At 43.2% G+C, this 15,620-nt stretch overlaps 1 protein-coding gene across 1 annotated transcript in view; it reads right to left on the bottom strand.

Moving 5' to 3' along the window:
- The window catches only part of SPATA31H1 (SPATA31 subfamily H member 1), a 42,439-nt gene that overhangs the window by 1,209 nt on the left and 25,610 nt on the right, over positions 1-15,620 (bottom strand). The window contains exons 3-5 of the mRNA XM_055108122.2: positions 15,564-15,618; positions 15,278-15,373; positions 68-14,925 (exon numbers count right to left, since the gene is read on the bottom strand). Of these exons, the coding sequence (XP_054964097.1) occupies positions 68-14,925; positions 15,278-15,373; positions 15,564-15,618 (15,009 nt within the window). The remainder of the gene's footprint in view (positions 1-67; positions 14,926-15,277; positions 15,374-15,563; positions 15,619-15,620) is intronic.

Genomic DNA, 15,620 nt, shown 5'->3' on the forward strand with positions numbered 1-15,620 from the left:
TGTCTTCTCTGAGAGGGACCGCGATGGCTCCTCTGAGAGGGACTGCGATGTCTTCTCTCAGAGGGACTGCGATGGCTTCTCTCTGAGGGACTGCGATGTCTTCTCTCAGAGGGACTGCGATGGCTTCTCTCTGAGGGACTGCGATGGCTTCTCTCTGAGGGACTGTGATGTCTTCTCTGAGAGGGACCGCGATGGCTCCTCTGAGAGGGACTGTGAAGGCCCCTTTCAGAGAGACTGTGACAGCTCCTCTCGGGGGGACTGCAGTGATTTCTCTGAGACGGACTGTGCCAGCTTCTCTCAGAAGGACTGGAATGGTTTTTCCTAGAGGGACCGCGGTGGCTCCTCTGAGAGGGACTGTGATGTCTTCTCTCCAAGGAACTGCGTTGGCTTCTCTCAGAGGGACTGCGATGGTTTCTCCAAGAGGGGTTATGACGGGTTCTCTCCCTATAGAAGCTGGGGTGGTTATGCTCCTTGTGTGTGAGTTTGTCTTTAAGATGTCGGTGCCAGGTTCTCTTCACAGAGGAACCAGGTAGGATTCTTCCTCGGGCCTGAACTCTGGTTCCTGGTGTGGACAAGTTCTTAGACTCCTGGCTGGAGGTTTCATTTCTATAGAAGTTTTTCTTTGATCTGCTACTACTGTCCTTTTGAACAGTTCTCAGAGGCTGCCCCACTGAGGCAGTTTGGAAAGCAATACCACTTTGGGAATCTGTGGGCTTGGGCAGTCGAAGAGGTCTGGGTTGGAAAGAGTAAGCTCTTCTTGGCTGTTGAGCTGATCTGCACTGGACCGTTCCTCCCCACAATATGTCCTCCTGCTTAATGGTTGAGCCTGCTGGCGTTAGCTTGTCAGCTGACCTCTTCTCTCTTTTGATACTGCTTGGTAAGCAATAGTCCCTGGCATTTTGTTTTGGATAATAGTTTTTGCTTGCCCACAAATTGTCTGGCCTTGTCCCGTCCACAGGCTTCCGCCCAACAGAAGCTATAACTCTGTGTGCTGTTTGGAATGCCCGCTTTAGGCTCTGAAAAAGCAGTTGCATGAACTTGGGTTGGGAAGGTTTCTTAGGTTGTCTTTTTAAAGAGGCAGTACTTGTCTGAGTTGCTCCAATCCTCTTCCTTCTTAAATGGGCTGCTAATTCCCTAGAGGGACTCTCTATTGTGGTTCTACTGTTTGTGTAGAACTTTCTGTGTTTTCTAAGTCCCTTGGTGATTCTCTTCATTGGATATTTTGAATCAGAGGTCTTTTTGGTTCTCACTTTAGCCCGTTTTTCATTCTGAGTGCTTTCAGAGTCACTCTCTGGTAGGTTGTGAACTTGAGTGAATTCATAGTGCCCAGGTGCTCTAGTTTTTGTCTTTTCTACTAGGTCAGGGCTGCTGCGTTGTCCTCGCCTGATGTAGACTTGTACAGGAGCAGGGGACTGGGAAGGCCCAGACTGCAAATCTACTGTGGAAGTAGGACTCTTGGAAGCTTGAGTATAGATTTTAGCTTTCCTTTGTGATGGTGATATAGGGCTTCTCCGTATGATGGTTCTATCTCTTTCACGATACTTTGAGACTTGGGGTCTTTTCCCAATTCTCAGCCTAAAGCCAAGATGCAACCGAATCTCACCATGGCCTTCAGGAGTGCGTACAAGGTGGAGCTGTGGATAGATAAGAAGATAAGGCCCCGAAGTGGTCTGTAATTTATGATGGCAATTAAGTCCTGAACATCGGCCACACTGTAGGCAGATAGGGTATTTTAGGACTAGACCTGAAGCTAGAGGTGGAGGCACATCGGGGGGTATTTGACTCCTTAAGAGTTTTGCTGCTATTTTTAGCTGCAGATCTTGTAGCAACTGGAACTGTTCTGAGAAGTCAGTCTTAGCCTGGGAAAGATAATTTGGCTTGAGGGAGTGTTGGGACTCAGAAATCCTTGTCTGGGAATCACTCTGTGAGTCCTCACTTTCTTCCATTGGAACAAGATCTTCTCTATCGTAAAATATGCTGAGGGAAGACTCTGACTTTACCAGGACAGGAAGCTGGCCCCCTGCACATGAGACAGGCATATGTTGAATGACGTCTTGGGATATACCACTGAACCTTGAGTTTGTCTTCTTTATTCTCACTCTAGTCCCAGAGTATTGCTGTATTATGGAAGATGTGGAGCCACGTGTCCATATCCTTAAGGCCATTCTTTTCTTACGACCATGATAAAAAGTATGTCTCTGAATATAGTTTTTGACCACAGAAGGCTGAGAAATAGTAACTGGACCCTTCTCTGGCAGGCTCTGGGAAGGTTCCATCAGTTCAGCTGGAATCCCAAATAAATTCTGAATAGATTGACAGGTATCTGCAGTGGCTCTTTCTGCTAAAGATGTTTGAGAACAAAGCTTCCTTTCCATAGTGGTCCCTAAAATATTCCCCAGCATTAGCATAGTGGAGAGATATTTTCTTGGTAGTCGCTGCTTCCAGGCATGACTCTCCCAGACATTGTGTTGTTTGCCCGAGAAAGACTTGATGAGACCTTTTTGAACCCCTGATGCTGCCTGGAATGTCCTAGATCGTGATCTCCAGCTTTGTGGTAGATGTCTCTGAAGTGAGTTCTCTAGCTCCTCCATTTGCTTCCTCTTAGTTGTCTCTTTAGATATTACATCCACTCCTAGAATCTCAGGACATGGGTTTTCCACAATGTTAGCTGTCTTATCGGAGCTTTGATTATGAAGGGCCAAAGGAAAAGTTAAAGATTGTATCATAGTAGGGTCTATATAGGTCTCTTCAGGCTGCAAAATATCTGTCCCAGGGTTTTTTATATCCAAAGCTCTGGATACTTCCTGTATCCCAGAATCCCAAAGTCCTCCTAATTCAGATGCTGTTCTGACAGAGCTTGAAATGAGTGTGGTTGAAGAGCTTTGTAGGAACCTAGAGAAGTCAGTCCCTACTTGTAACTCTTCTGATGTTAACTTCTGACAGTCCCTATTCTGACACACGTGTCCTAGATTCAAATCCTCAGTTTCCATAACTTTAGGAGGCTTTGTTTTTATCACTGTAGATTTCACAGCCTGAAGCCCTTGTTTATGAGTCAATATTGTATGTTCCTCAAATGGAGATGTTTGCGGTGAGGTTAATTCTTCAGATTTCACTTGAATACATGGCCTTGGGGTTAATTCTGCAGGTACTATCAGTTCTTGAAGATGTGGCCTTGGAAGTAAATCCACACAATTTATTGCTTCAATTCCTGATTCTAGGGCTACTCCTATTGGTTCTACAACCTGAGGAATTGGTCCTGGTGCTAACTCCTCAGATCTTACGATTTGAAGGGATGGCCCTGGGATTAACATAGTTTTTACAATTTGAAACCCTGTCAACTCCACTGTTTCCAAAATCTGGTGTTTTGGCTTTGTGATTAATTTTGTAGATTTCACATCTTGCAAACATGGCCCTGCGTGGTGCTCTGAAGGTCTCACATGTTGCAGTTTTGGAGTCAACTCAATATATTCTACCATTTGAGGGGTTGGCCTTGGTATTGTCACAGACTTTACAATTTGAAATGGTGGTCCAGGGGTCACTTTCACAGATTGAACAACTTTTGGGACATCTACGAGGATTACCTCTTCAGATTGAGCAACTTGAAGCTGTGTCCTTGCAGATTCTGTGACTTGATCTAGTGGCTCTGGACTAATCCTCATAAATTCTACAATTCGACCCAGTGGTCCTGGGGTTGTCCCTGGAGATTTCATACTTTGATTCTTTGACTTTGTTAGCCCCATTGATACCTCCCTGTGCTGCCGTGCCTCAGAGGTGAGCTCTACAGATTCTTCATGTCCTATAACTTGACTCGTTTGCTTCAGGGGCACCTCTGAAGATTCCTCCCTTTGTAGCCATTGCTTACAGGTCAGATTTACAGATTCTGGGACTTGATGTCCTAACCCTGATATTATCCCTGGAGATCCCACATGATGCTGTGGTTTGGGGGTTAATTGCAAAGTTTTCTCTACCTGCACTCCTGACTTAGAAGTCAACTCCACAGATTCAGGAACTCGATGTCCTAACCCAGGTGTCATCCCTGAAGCAGAATCTGGGATGTGATGTAATGACTTTGGAATCAATACCACAGATTCTTCCCCTTGCAGTCTTTTCTCAGAGATCACCTCCACACATTCTAAGTTTTGAGGACAGAGCCTTGGGGATCTCTCTGCAAATCCAGTGGCTTGACTTGTTGGCTTTGGGGTCATTCCAAAGAATTCATTTGCTTGTATCCTTGCCTCAGCGGTCAACCCCATAGCTTCTGTAAAGTAATGCTTGAGTTCCGGAGTAATCCCTTCATATTCCACAGTTTGCTGCAGTGGCTTCATATATAACTCCCCCACATCCTTAACTTGGGGCCGTGGCTGAGAGAGCAATTCCATAGTTTCTAGGATTTGGTAGCTTTTCTCTGGAGTTAATCCTAAGAATTTTGAGCCTTGATCCCTTACCATTGGAGTCAGATCAACAAATTTTGGTACCTGAAGATCTGGCTGCAGCAGCATCCCTAAGGATTCCTTAGCTCTACCTGTTAGCTTTGGGGTCAACCCCACAGATTTCTCTACAGTATCTATGCCTTTATATGCCAATCCTTGTGCCATTTCTGAAGATTCTGTGGCGTGATAAATTGGTATTGAAATCAAATTTGCAGATTTAGGGATTTGATACTTTGGCTGTGGGATCATCTCTGCATATTTTGCAAACTGATGCCCTGGTCTAGGGATTAGTTCAGAGGATTCCATGATTTGATAATTTGTTCTTGGAGTTTGCTCCCCATATTTCACTCTTTGAAGCAGTGACCCTGGTGCTAATTCCACAGATTTTATAGTTTGCTGCAGAGACACTGAAGATAATTTCACATGTTTTACGCTTTGCAACTTTGGCTCTACAGTAAACTCCAAAGATTTCACATCCTGTTGCTGTGATTCTGGAGACAAATTTGAAAATCTGACACTAGTCAACAGTGGTCCTGATGGGAACTTCCTAGTTGGCTCTGGTGCCAACATCATTGATTTCACATCTTGCCATCCTGAAGTCAACTCTTGATAATTTATACCTTGCTGTTGGGCCCCTGGTGTCAGCTCCATAGGTTTTACATCTTGAAAGCATGGCTTCGATGCAAAGGCCACAGATTTAATGCATTGTGACCCAAAGCATGATGTCAACCCTGAAGAATTTACACTTTGAGGTTGTGGCCATAGAGTTGACTTCACAGATTTCACATCTTGAGAACATGGCTCTGGTACAAATACCACAGATCTCACATTATGCTGCCTGAAGTGTGAATGGAACTCCTCAGAATTCATACCTTGCAGCTGCGGGCCAGAGTTGAACTCCTTTGGTGTTATATCTTGAAATTTTGTCCCTGGAGTCAGTTCACATTTTACATCTTGTAAATGTTGCACAGAGTTGAACACAACAGATTTTATACCTTGAAGCTCTGGCCCTGGATACAACTCAGAAAATTTCATAACTTGAAATTTTGTCCCTGATTCTACACCTTGCAAGTGTGGCGCAAGTTTGCACTCCATAGAATCTATACATTGCAATTTTAGCCCTGGATTCAACTCAGAAGAATTCACATACTGCACCTGTGGCCCAGGGTTGCATTCCATAGGTGCTGCACGTGGAAGCTTTGACCCTGGAGTCAATTCAGATTTTAAACCTTGCAAATGTGGTATAGGGTTGAACATCATAGGTGTCTCACTTTGAATTTCTGTCCCTGGGTTCAATTCAGAACACTTCATACCTTGAAGTTTTGAAACTGGAGTTAATTCAGGCGATTTCATACCTTGTAAATACGGCCCTGGGTTGCACCCAATAGAATTTACACAGTGAGCTTTTGGCTGTGGAATGAATGCAGAATTCACACCTTGCAAATGTGGCCCAAGGATGCACCCATTAGAACTTATACACTGAAGTTTAGGTGCTGGAATGGATGCAGAATTTACACCTTGCAAAGGTAGCCCACGGTTGCTTCCAGTAGAATTTACATACTGATGTGGTGGCTCTGGAATGGATACAGAAGAATTCACATCTTGCAAATGTGGTCCAAGGCAGAACACCTTAGATTTTATACCTTGAAGCTCAGGCCCAGGATTCAACTTGGCAGATTTTGTTCCTTGCAACTGTGGTCCAGGGTTGAAATCTAAAGATTGTGCACCTTGAAGCCTTGTTCCTAGGCACAACTCAGAAGATTTCACACCTTGCAACTGTTGCTGAAGATTGAATTTCATAGATTTTACATCTTGAAGCTTTGTCCCTGTGCATAATTCTGAAGATTTTCTATGTTGCAGATGTGGCTCAGGATTGAACACCATAAATTTTACACTTTGAAGGTCTGGCCATGGATTCAATTTATGAGATTTCTCATCTTGCTGCAGCTTTTCAGCATTGAACTCAGAAGGTGCCACACTATGAATCTTTGATTCCAAGGCCAACTTAGAGAGTTTTGCAACCTGCAATTCTGGGTCATGGTTGCCTTCTGTAGAGTTCACCATCTGAAGCCTTATCAACCCAGATTTCATATCTTCCAACTTTGTCCCAGGATTATATTCTACAGATTTCACACCTTGAAGGTGTATCCCTGGTGTCAACATAGATAATTTTCTATCTTGTAACTGTGAAGTTGAGCTTAACTCCAAAGATGTCCTATCCTGTACCTTTGTACCTACAGTCAATTCAGAAGATTTCACATCTTGCCACATTGGCCTAGGCATGAGCACAGATTTCACTTTCTGAAGCTTTGTCGCTGGGATCACTTCAGAAGATTTCATACCTTGCAAGTGTGATCCAGAACTGAACTCCATAGATTTTACATCTTGAAGCTCTGTCCCCATTATTGAGTTAGAATATTTTGTATCTTGCCACTGTGGGCCCGAGTTGAACTCCACAGATTCCCCACCTTGAAGCTTTGTCTCTGGTGTTAACTCAGAAGATGTCACACCTTGTAACTTTAGACCATGGTGGAATTCTACAGATTTAACATCTTGATGGTTTGTTCCCTGAATCAACTCAGAAGATTTTTCACTTTGTGTCTGTTGTCCAGAATTGAAATCCATTGATTTCATACTTTGAAGCCTTGTCCCTGAGGTTACCTCAGAAGATTTTATACCTTGAAAGTGTTGTCCAGAACTGAACTTCATAGATTTTACATCTTGAAGCTTTATACCCATGATCAGATCAGAAGATTTTATATCTTGTAACTGTGGGCCTGATTCCAGCTCTACAGATTTCGCACCTGGAAACTTCCTCCCCAGGGTCAAATCAGATTTCTCACTTTGTAACTTTGGACTAGGTTTGAATTCTACCGATTTCACACCCTGAAGCTTTCCCCCTGGAATCACTTCAGAAGATTTCACAGTCTGTAAGTGTGGTCCAGAACTGAAATCCATAGATTTAATGTCTTGACGCTTTATACCCATGATCAACCTAGAAGATTTCAAATCTTGCAACCGTGGGCCTGAGTTGCATTCCATTAATTTCACTTCTTGAAGCTTTGTCTTCAGTATCGACTCAGAAGATTTCACTCCTTGCAACTGTGGCCCAGGTTTGAAGTCTGTAGATTTGACACCTTGAATCTTGGTCCTTGTGGTCAAATCAGAATATGGGATATCTTTCAATTGTGAACTGGGGTTTAACTCTCTAAACTTCATGTCTTGGGACTTTGTCTTAGGGTTCAGCTTAGAAGATTTGACACATTGCCATTGTGGCCCAGAGTTGAACTCCTCAGATTTCATACCTGGAAGTTCTGTCTGATGAGCCAATTCAGATGATTTCATGCTTTTCAAGTGTAGTAAGGAGTTCAGCGCTACAGTTTTATCACTTTGTAATGGTAGCTCTTGGCTTAATACTCCAGATTTCACCCCTGAAAACTGTGGCGCTTGCGTAAACGCTGGAGACTTCACATCTTGCAGCTGTGTTCCTGGGCATGCCTCCAAGGGTTTCACTTTGTGCAGCTGTGGTCTTGGGGTCAACTCAGAAGATTTCACATCTTGCGAATGAAGCCCAGGTTTGAATGCCATAGATTTTATATCACAGAGCTTTGATGTTGAAATTGGGCCACATGATTTCACACTTCTCAACTGTAGCCCAGATTTCAAAGCAATAGGTTTGAGCCCTGGCAACTGATGTTCCTGGAGTGATGTCAAAGGTTGTATACTTTGGAGCTTTGGCCTTGGAGTCAACTCAGATGACTTCACATTTCTTAATTGTACTGAAGGTTTCAATTCTACAGTTGTGACAACTCGAGATTGTGAACCACATTTTAGCACAGATTTCACACCTTGGAACTCAGGTCCTGGTATCCACTGCACAGAGTTCACACTTCCAAGCTGTGAGTCTTTGTTTGACTCCACATCTTTTACACCTTGAAGCTGTGGCTCTGAGGTTGACGCCAGAATTTTCCCTTTCTGCAACTGTGGTCCTCGGGACATCTTAGGAGTTTTCACACATTGCAACTGTGGCCCAAAGTTAAACTTCACAGGTTTTGCACCTTGAAGTTTTGGCCCTAGAGTCAATTCAGATGATTTTACACCTCCCGACTCTGTGGAGGATTTCAACTCTGCAGGCTTGACACCTCGAGATTGTGAACGAAGATTCAACCCTACAGTTTTTACACCTTGGAACTCAGGTCCTGATATCCACTGCACAGATTTCGCACTTCCAAGCTGTGAGTCTTGGTTTAGCTCTACAGTTTTCACACCTTGAAAATATGGCTCTGAGGTCGATGCTGGAATTTTCCCTTTTTGCAGCTGTGGTCCTTGGGACAACTCAGGAGCTTTCACAAAGTGCAACTGTGACCCAAGGTTAAACTCCATAGATGTTACACTTTGAAGTTTTGGCCCTAGAGTCAGTTGAGATGACTTTACACCTCCTGACTCTATGGAAGATTTCGACTCTCCAGGTTTGACACCTTGAGATTGTGAACCAAGATTTAACCCTATAGTTTTTACACCTTGGAACTCAGGTCCTGGTATCGACTGCACAGATTTCACACTTGTAAGCTGTGAGTCTTGGTTTAACTCCACAGTTTTCACACCTTGAAGTTGTGGCTCTGAGGTGGATGCTAGCATTTTCCCTTTTTGCAGCTGTGGTCCTGAAGACAACTCAGAGGTTTTTACACACTGCAACTGTGGCCCACGGTTAAACTCCATAGGTTTTGCACCTTGAAGTTTTGGCTCTAGAACCAATTTAGATGCTATCATATCTCCCAACTGTATGGAAAGTTTCAATTCTGCAGGTTTGACACTTCGAGATTGTGACCCAAGATTTAACCCTACAGATTTTAGACCTTGGAACTCAGGTCTTGTTATCCACTGAACAGATTTCATTCTTCCAAGCTCTAGCTCTTTGTTTAACTCCACAATTTTCACACTTTGAATCTGTGGCTCTACAGTCGAGCCCAAGGGTTTCACTTGGTGCAACTGTGGTCCTGGGGTCAACTTGGGAGATTTCATACTTTGCAACTGTGGTTCATGTTTGAACTCTTTAGCTTTTACATCTTGCATATTTGATTCTGGAGTCAATTCAGATGATTTTATACCTTTCGACTGTAGGTCAGACTTGAGGTCTACCGATTTTATACCTTCAGATTTTGGCTCTGGAATTAACTCCAAAGACATTACACCTTCTGACTCAGACCCTTTCTTTACTTGCTCAAAATTCACACATTGCTGCTCTTGTGAGTTTACAGATATCTGACCATCCTGTTCAGGCTCAAGGGTTAAATCCACAGGTGCCATCCCTTGAAACTGTTGCTTTAGGGCTAAATCCACAGATTTTACTTCTTCAAACTCTTCTCCTCTGGTTATATTCACAAATTTTACTGCCTGCCTCTTTTGCCATGGGGTCAACTTTACAGGTTTTACACATTGCAGATGTGGATCTTGAGTCTCCTTTATAGATTTTAAACTTTGAAGCTTTAAACATGGAGTAATCTCCACAAATTTCATATCTTGCATTTGTGGGACTGAGGTCAGTTCTTCAGGTTTCACACTTTGTAGCTGAGGCCTTTGAAGCGTCTCCATAGATTTAACCCCTTGAAGCAATGGCCCTGGTGCAAAAGCCATAGACTTCTCACCTTGCATCTTTAGCCCAAGTTTTAATTTAGCAGTTTTCATATCTTGCAGCTGTGTACCTAGGACTAACTCCTCAGTTTTTAAATCTTGAATTCTTGAACATGGAGTCAACTCCACAGATTTTACACCTTGAAGCTCAGAATCAGGGGTGAATTCCACAGATTTAACATCTTCTGTCTGTGACCCTAAGGTTATCGCCACAGATTTCCCACCTTCCAGCTGTGGACTTAGAGTTATCTCCATAGATTTCATGCTTTCCAGGCATGGTCCTGGAGTTAAGGTCACAGATTTCATATCTTCCAACTGTGATCCTGAAGTCAGCAACTCAGATTGAAGCTTTGAGCCCGGGGTTACCTCCTCAAGTTTTACACCTCCTGCCTGTGGCTCTGGGGTTAACGTCATAGATTTGACATCTTCCAATTCTGGCTCTGGTGTTAACTGCATAGTTTTCACATCTCCCAAATGTGGCCCTGGGATTAATTCCGCAGATGTCATATCTTCTAGCTGTGGCTCTGAGGTTAGCTTTTCAGATCTGAAACCTTCAAGTTTCAAGACTGGGCTCCACTCCACAGAATTTAGGTTTTGTAACTGTGGTCTTTGTATCAATTCAGAAGATTTAATACCTTGTAACTGTGGTTGTCTGGTCAACTCAGAATGATTTACACTGGGCAACTGTGGCCCAGGAGTCAACTCCATGGATTCTGCATCTGGCATTTGTGGCTCTGAGACTAATTTATAGGAAACTTCAGCTTCAAGGCTTGGTTCTTGGTTGCCTGCTACATATTTTACACCTTGAAACAGTGGCTCTGGCACTAACAACTCAGGCTTAACCCCTTCCCCCTCTGGCCCTGGAGCCATTGTCACAGGTGGTACCCCTTGCATCTTTGGCCCTGGGGTCATCTCTAAAACTTTTACACATTGTAGCTGTGGCCCTGAGTTTAACTCTAAAGATTTCACACCTTGAGGTTGAGTTCCTGGTACTAAATCAAAACATTTGACATCTTGTCGCTGCAGCTCTGGGTTAAGCCCTACCTGTTTCATACTTTGAGTTCCTGGAAATATCTTTGCTAATTTGGAATCTTGCAGCCCTAACTTTGGAACCACCTCTACAAAATTCACACTATGAAACATTGATCCTGGAGTTTGATCCACAGAATTGACACCTTGCAGCTTTGGCCTTGAAGTCAATTCAGAAAATTTGATATCTTGCTGCCATGGCCCTAGGTTTACTTCCTCAGATTTTACACTTTGAAATGGTAGTTCTGAGGTCGATTTCGCAGATTTCATGCTGTGAAACTGTGATCCTTCAGTAGACAGAACAGATTTCATATCTTCAATATGTGTCCCTTGGCTTGACTGCAAAGATGACTCTGGTACAAAATCTAGAGACTTTATATCTTCGAGCTGAGCTCCTGGTGTCAACTGCATATGTTTGAAACCTTGATGCTTTGGCTCTGGGATCAAATCAGAAAATTTGACATCTTGCAAGAATAGTCCTGGGCTTAGTTCCACAAATTTCACATCTTGAGGTTGTGATTCTGGAGTCAGCTGTACAAATTTGACACTTTGATGTGTTGGCTCTGGGATAAAATCTGACAATTTGATGTCCTGAACTGGGGAATCTGAGGTCAATTCATCAGATTTCACACCATAATGTGGGGGTTGTGAGATTAATTCTACAGGTTTTTTGCCTTGAAGAAGTGGTCCTGGAAATATCTTTGAAAATCTGACACTTGGCAACTGTGGCCCTGAGGTCAATCCAGAAGATTTGACACTTGGCTGAGATGGGCCTAGATTTAAATCCACAGATTTTACACGTTGGAACTCTTCCCTCTTAGTCAAATCCTCCAATGGCATACTTTGTAGTGGTAGCTCTGGCATCATCTCCTCAGATTCTACCACTCCTGTAGTTGACTGTTGGATTAAATTCATGTGTTTCATATCTTGCAACTGTGACTCTAGATCCAGCTGCTTAGACTTTTCTCCCTGGAGCTGTGGCCCTGGGGTCAGGTCCATAACATGTGGTTTTTGTTCTGTAATTAACTTTTTAGATCCTATCAATAATGGAGATGACTCACTGGTTAACTCCATAGATTTCAAATTTTGCAGTAGTGGCTCTGATTTCTCATATTGAGTGCCTGGTCCTAGAGTCAACTCCAAAAATCCTGTTTCTGAATGTGGTGGTACTGGGATGACCCCCTGGGTCTTATCAACTTGAGGCAATGCCAACCCCACAGTTTCTTTATATTCTGACATAGGGGGTATCTCTGACAACTCAGTAACTTCTGAACATGGCCCTAGATTGCAGTAAACAAACTTCATATCATGGGGCTGTGGCTCTGTGGTCACCCCCTCTGATTTCACACTTTGCATTTCTGATCCTGGTATCAAATCCAGAGATTCTTTTGTTGTGTGTTGTGATACTGGAGTTTCCCCCATTGCTTTTCCAAGTTGGTGCATTGTCTTGAGAATGTCTTGGAATGACACTGAGCTCATCTCCACAGATTCTGAAGTTTGGCTCAGTGGCCCTGGGCTAGTTCCTAAAGATGGTTGTGTCAACCCAATAGATTTTTCCACTTGGTGACAGTTGTCAGAGGTCAACTTTGCTTCTTTTCCTTGATATCCTGGTCTGGAAATCATCTCTAAAGATTCTGAGGCTTGATGCCATGGGGTCAATCTTTCAGGCTCTGTGGCTTCATGATTTTGTTTGGGGCTCATCTCTGCAGCTTTTACTTCCTTAAATTGTGTCCCTTTGTTCAGTTCCCCATATTTCATACCTTGCACCTGTGTCTCAGGAATTGACCTCCTACATTCTACCATTTGAGGAGTTTTCACATCTTCAAGCAATAGTACTGGGGCTACCTTCTCAGATCTGACATCGTGTAACCATGGCTTTGGGGCCAACTCCGCAGATTTTGTATCTTCCGTTGGCGGTCTTAGGGTCAGCTCCACAGTGTTTATATCTTGAAACTCTGGTGGTAGGACCAGATGAACAGATCTCCTACCTTGCAACTGTGAACTTGGGGTCAAGCCCCCAGATTCTATAACATGTGGCTGTGCTGGTGGAATTATCTCCCTGAAATCCATGGCTTGTAATAGTGCCACTGGAATTCCTTTCACATAACCCATGACTTGATGTAATGGTGCTGAGATCATTTCCAGTGATTTTGTGTCTTGACATATTAGCCCTGGAGTAGCCTTTCCTTGTTCCATGACTTGACTTTGTGACCCTGAGGTCATGCCTGCAGATTCCATGACTTTATGCTGTGGCCCTGGCATCATTTCCACAGTTTCCGTAACTGCATGTTGTGGCTTTAGATTCATCTTTTCTGGTTTTGTGTCTTGATGGTTCAACAATGTGTTCATTTTCACTGACTCTATGACTTGATATTGTGGTGTTGGAGTCGTTCCCACTGATTCTATACGTGGATGTGATTTGTTAATCATCCCCATAGAATCCATAACTTGAAGCAGTGCTACAGGAGTTACTTTCTTATTATCTGTGACTTGATTCAGTAATCTTGTGGCCACCCTCTCTGATTCCATAACTTGGTGCTGAGACCTTGGGGCTGCCTCCATTGATTGAATGACTTGATTTGGTGGTTTGGGGGTTATGCTCACTGTTTCCATGGTTTCCATTGGTTTCACAACTTGACTTGGCAGCTGTGGGAACAAACCCGCAAATTCTGAATGTGATTCTGGGATCATCCCCATTGAATCCATGACCCGAAGTAGTGCCAATGGAGTTACCTTTAGGCTATCTTTGACTTGATATGATAGCCTTGGGGTAAACTCCACATTAGTCACTTGTGTCTTGTGCTGCTGTATCCTTTTTTCTGGAAAACCTATGACCCTCTCCTCTATACTAAGCTCTAGCACATGTTTTGGATCATTCTTCAGTAAAGGAGTTTCCTCTTGAATTACATTAAGTTCTAAACTTCTTGGAGGTAGACTGCCCATTGATGTAACTAAAGGCTTGAATCCAAGGATTTGGGGGCCATCCCCAGGTTGTAACTGCTTATCTGAGATAAGTGACTGTGAAAGTTTTGTTTCTGTGCTATTTGATCCAGATCCCACTCCAGCATTCACATGGAGCTGAAATGATGGAAGGTCTGAGGATTTGTTGTTGATATTTTGCTCAGTGTTTTGATGAATGGGCATAGATAACTGAGTTTGGGGTTTCTCTGATTCAGCAACTCCTCCTTGTACTTCAGTTATATAATTCAGCATTGCCCATGATTTCCTCAAAGGTAAAGGTGCTGTTTGTTGCCGCAAAGCAAAAACCTTCTGAGACATATGTCCTTCTAGCTCCCTTCTAACTGAAGGAGAGAGCTTGAATGTAGCCCACCTTGGAAGTCGTGGTCTCTCCTTGGAAACAGAATTTGGCTCATGATCTGATGTCAAATGACTCTTGCTCATTCTGTCATCATTTTTTTTCCTTTTTTGTTTGCAGATATTTAGGGGTTCAGAAATAGAGTTGATAAAAGAGCTCTGAGGTTGTAAGGGTGAAAGATCTGCCAAATTCTGAAAAAGTTTTGATTTCTGGGGCTCTGAGAGCTGAAAAAGAGGCAGGGTTGTGCCTTGGTTCCTGAACACAGAGGATTGCTTTTTGTGGGAAATAGGTAAACTATGGCTCTGGAATTCCCAAGTTGTTCCTTCAGAAAAGACAGGAAGATGAGACAGACTGGAGTCATTGCATGATGAACTAAAGGAGATGCTGTGGTCAGTAGAATGTTTTGCTTTCTTATAGTCACAACAGCATAGAACAGTCTTCTGAGCCACAAGAACAGAGGTGGTAGAGGAAGAAATCATATCCTGTGATTCAGGCAAATCCTGTTCCATAAGCCTTGATCTAAGAAATAAAGAGAAATGTTTCAGTTTGCATTGAAATAGGAAAACGAAAAAAGTGGCCATTTCACATGCAAAATATTTTTGGCCTGAAGGAGAATTTGAAAAAAAAAAAGTTTCTTTCCCCAACGTCAATTACTTATAGAAATAATTTCTCCACCAGGACAAAGGGAGGAAACTGTTCCCATTCCACCCAGAAATGATCCTTCCACCAGTTTGAACCCAGAACTTCCCCCACAGACAAAACAAACTCTCTCTTCTCCCTTTCTCCCTCCCTCCCTCCTTCATTCCCTTCCTTCCTTCTTTTTAAAACCTCTACCACCTTCAATCCCCACCCAGAAACTACATTGCCTGACCTTGCGCTTTCTAGGTATCGGAAGATCTGTTGAAGGCTCCGCTCCATTGACCAGAGTATATATTCCTGGGTCCAGCCCACAGGGAGTTCTGAAACACTGGATGCAACAGTGTATGTCAATGTAATTGAAGTTTCATTAAAGTACCAGTAAGGAAAACAATAAGAGAGATTTAACTTAGAAAGGAGAAAGCTATCACAGTGAAGGAAGTAAAACAGAGTCCAGGTACTTTACGTCTAACTTTCACAGAATTTATCAGTAGAATAGGCTGAAGACAGGCTTTACTCACCATGTCAGGTTAGCTTCAGTGCAACCCATCCTGAGGTTTTCTTCCCACTGTGGATCT

The sequence above is a fragment of the Pan paniscus genome, chromosome 12 (assembly GCF_029289425.2).
Source record: "Pan paniscus chromosome 12, NHGRI_mPanPan1-v2.0_pri, whole genome shotgun sequence".
Classification (NCBI taxonomy): domain Eukaryota; kingdom Metazoa; phylum Chordata; class Mammalia; order Primates; family Hominidae; genus Pan; species Pan paniscus.